The 4,228-nt window shown below is 34.3% G+C and overlaps 1 protein-coding gene across 1 annotated transcript; it reads right to left on the bottom strand.

Moving 5' to 3' along the window:
• Nucleotides 1-3,214: 3,214 nt before the first annotated feature.
• LOC122061750 (ATG8-interacting protein 2-like) lies at nucleotides 3,215-3,994 on the bottom strand. Its single transcript, XM_042625196.1, has 4 exons — nucleotides 3,863-3,994; nucleotides 3,700-3,809; nucleotides 3,391-3,499; nucleotides 3,215-3,301 (listed from the first exon to the last, which is right to left on the bottom strand). Exons 1-4 carry the CDS (start codon nucleotides 3,992-3,994, stop codon nucleotides 3,215-3,217), a joined length of 438 nt encoding a protein of 145 aa, XP_042481130.1.
• Nucleotides 3,995-4,228: the final 234 nt, after the last annotated feature.

Here is a 4,228-nt window from a genome sequence, read left to right as displayed (position 1 = left end):
TACATGATAATGTCAATTTTTTTTTTTTTTTTTTTTGAGACACTGATACCTTTTGATAATAATTAAATAATTCAATTTAGTTTTTAAAATATTCAACGCTCCCTTTATATAATTATACGAGGAGATAGATAAAAGACTCGAAAAGGTGAATAACAAAGGTCACAGTGACGTCGTGTCACCCATATTTTCTTTGAATAATCATTAACCATGCTTTTTTTTTTTTTTTAATATAAAGTATTAACATTCTATTTTAAGGCTACCTTGTGGAAGTTGCAACGTAACTCTCTATATGCCTCCTAATCCTCTTCTGTTTAGCTGGAAACATTACTAATCATATTTGTTAACCTGTCCGCCTCAAAGTCCCCACAGTGAACCTTTTGTTGAAGTGGAACTTCAAACAATGTTGACGTGTAATGGTCTTTTAGAACATGGGAGAAGAAACTGAGGATAAAAAAATCTTTCCCAAGAGATGTTTAAGTCAATTAGAATAATATAACTATATATATATATATATTTACATTACTAGTAAATACACACGTGCAGATACATGTGTTGCACGTAAAGCAGAATATTTTTCTTAGTGTGTTTGTGTGGATAAACTTTTGATCGTAAATCTTTTAAACGATTTCCATTGGAATATAGTCTTTTTCCCTTAGAAAATATTCATGATCACCCTTACTTTTAAAAGTTGGGTAGATTTTACTTAGCAATGTTTTATCAATAGTAATACGTTGTAATCCACTTCAAAACCTTTATCTTCTGGATTACATGGGGTTAGTTGCAATTCTGAACAACATAACTGTTTTCTCTTTCTTTCTTCTCCCATAATAGGGCAGATATGTCATTTAAGAGGAGAAAACACACACACACACACAGAGAGAGAGAGAGAGAGAGAGAGAGAGAGATGCATCCACTTCACTCACTCTGAGAAAATTAATAGAGAAGAGATAAGGAATTTTTGACGAAACTGTGAAAAATAAATAAATAAATCAAAGATAGTTAAAATCGAATTCTGTACCAAAAGCTTAAAAAAAAAAAAAAAATTAATAAAGATAATTAATAATTACCAAAATGAGAATAATAAAATTATTATAACCTGCATGTATTTGATATATTTTGTTTTGTTATATCCACGGTATATACAAAATCATCCACTCTATCTCTGGAAAACCGTAAAAAACCCAACGAATTATAGAAATAGAACACACCAACGAATTAGAAAGCATCCCCAAGACCAGAAAGAAACCCAACGACGAAGGTCATACCCAAATAATCGATCAACCAGAACCGTAACACGAAGCAAGACTCAGACCACGGAGATAAAAAACCCAGACAGGTAGAACCCGAAGATTACACCCTACATGGGAACCAAGAATGCCATGCTTTTTTTGGGCATAATTCCCTACGCCTAATTTTCATGGCCTGTTTTAGACCTTATATCCCCTATCTATATGATTAGTTTAGGAATTATTGAGTTTTAATGTGAAAGAGTAATAAGGGAGAAAAAAGTGTTCTAGAAAATGAATAAAAATAGAGAGTATGATAGAGAAGAAGATGGAGAGTTAGAGGAACACAACACCTCATACCTATAAAGAAGACAATGGTCATTAATGGTGAATCAAAACAGTTTGACAGGAAAGGTTACCTGTAAAGAAGAACAGCCCTCCTTCATGGCAAACCAAAGCCGTTGGGCGAGAGAAAGCAATTTAAATGTTGGACCTCACCCTTCAAAATATCAGGCACATCTAATATCTTCTCAGAACTCTTTAAAAAAAAAATAATAATAAAACAATCGACAAAAGAACACCCTTCAAAATACCATCGGAGTAGAGTTTCAAAGTCAAATTACATTGTTAAATGTCAATTACCAACAAAATGAATAAATCCACCTGAGGAATGTGTGCAAACAAAGCAATATAAACATAAACCCCATCATGAACAGTGGTATTCCTGGCATAGCACCTCATGGCGAGCTAACATTAATGGTCAGGAACTGCCATAGCAATTAATTATAGGAACTATTGTCCCAGTATCATTAGTTTCTTATCCCAGTCTTCAGGACCAGGAACATTAAAGCTCGGTTTCACCATTCCACTGTAACTCTCAGAAAATAATTGCATTTTTTGTTCTCCCCATTCTTTAATCCATGTTTTTTCCCACCTTTTAGTTTCTCTTTTGAAGTCCAAAAAATGTTCAAAGCCTTTTAACTGTTATATCCTACCTTCCCACTCATTCATCTAAAAATGCTCAAACACAAACTTTCTCGAGATGCAGTGGGATTTATTAGGTTATGCCAATGATATCCTACTCTGAGAACAAAATAATTGAGCCCCTGGTTAGGTTCTGCTACATTAGCCTGATTGTCCTACATCATGATGGAATATTCCCAGTGTTTAAATTTTATTCAAAAAGCTAAAAAGTGAACTGAAGCTAAGTTTCTCATATCTCAATATCTTAAATTCTGAGACTTAATATGTGTTAGGAGCTTGTTTAAAGAAGAAAAATCTAAGTTACAGCCATTAACTCAATCCAACCAACACACCCACCATTTATAACTTCCAAAGGGTTGATCAACATAAGGAGAAAATGTCTCAAACAGGGTTCTCAGTAACACCAAATGACTTTCTCTATTTGAGAACCTCCAATTATTTGGTTAATATATATCACCTTCCAAACTGTCAGAGAGTTAAGTATCAGTGTTGTTTTTTATAGAACCTGAAATCATCTCAGGCTATTTGTTTGTCTACAATGGAAGAGACAGAATGGAAGCGGAGTGATTCCATTTTCCAGTCTTCTGAACCATGGCAACATAAGAACAGGAATTCCCAAATCCACTACCAATTTTTCTAGCTACATCCATTTCCCCATGCAGATAGATTCATGTACACATGAAATAACTCCATTCAAAATTGTTCCAAGTAATTTATAACCATGTAGTTGTTAAGCATAATAAAATTGGTAGTGGATATCAAATTTCGGGAAATAATAAAATATTTTAACTTACTCAAATCCATGTGCTCAATATTTGAGTTATTGTGCTCAACACAAGTGTTTGCATATATGGTCACACATACACATACACATACACATACACATACACAGATATGCATACATAGAGACAACCAAAAACTTGAGCATAATTTTATCTGCAAAACATTATGACTGCTGATTTAACTTCCTGTTTCAAAGAGAAGGGTAATATGCAGATTACCTCTTAGGTTCCTGAACTTGCCCACTTATTTTGTTTCCAACGTTGACCAAGAATGACAAGGCCCATTAGAGCTGCAGCAACAAAGACAGACTAATATATAAGGAAACTGTTCTTTTCTTCCACAATTCCTCACAGGGAAGTCTATACTTATTAAATTTAACTTCTCCTGTATGACTTACTGCCTTCGAAAGATCTGAATCATTGTTTGAGCTTTTTTGAGAAGGATCAGACGATTCAGTGACAACTGCATCTTTATCATACACAGTCGATCCACTAACATCTGCTTCACTGTCAGAAGAATTAAATTTAGTAGAATTGTATATATTTCTCCTCTTTGCCAATTAAATTTAGTCCTCGTAAACCCATGTCTTCTTCAAACTCTGTGTCACGAAGAGATAAGCCTATTACCCTTTTCATCAAAGAACTGTATTCCAGTTAACTCATCCGATACTGGCAACTCTTTGGCATTCCAATCTTCTACATTTTACTTCTCAAATTTATTCATATCAAACATGGGCAGATCATTAGCAGCTGCACCTTCGCCTTTTGGTTCATTATCAATCTCATTCTTCTCTGGCTCCAATGGTGGATTTTCATGCTTGTTAAGTGACCAGAAATAAACGTTGCATCTACGGTTCCCTCTTCACATACAATGAACTCATTACCTTTATCATCATCAACTCTTTTCGGACCAGGAGCAGCAGAATATGTTGATGCCGTCAGTGACACGACTTCCCATTCATTACCACGGGAGGAAGCTTCCTGCCCCTCATTATTGGCCATTTTTCAAAATTCAAGTTCCCTGCAAAATCAGCAAATCTAACCAACATCACCAACAGGAAACAGGAATAAGTTTTATCAAAAAAAAAACAAAGAAGGAAACAGGAATAATAACCTGCTTCAAATTCACAGACGTGCTATCGAAAAAAGAAATCAATCCTTTCATACAAAAATTCTCTTAAAAAGAAATTCCACAAGGATACAAAAGCTATATAAAGGGTACCAGCAATTTAAAAG

The sequence above is a fragment of the Macadamia integrifolia genome, chromosome 14, assembly GCF_013358625.1.
Source record: "Macadamia integrifolia cultivar HAES 741 chromosome 14, SCU_Mint_v3, whole genome shotgun sequence".
Taxonomy (NCBI): Eukaryota; Viridiplantae; Streptophyta; class Magnoliopsida; order Proteales; family Proteaceae; genus Macadamia; species Macadamia integrifolia.
Note: the sequence above shows the minus strand (reverse complement) of the source record. Positions and strands in the feature narration are given on the sequence as shown.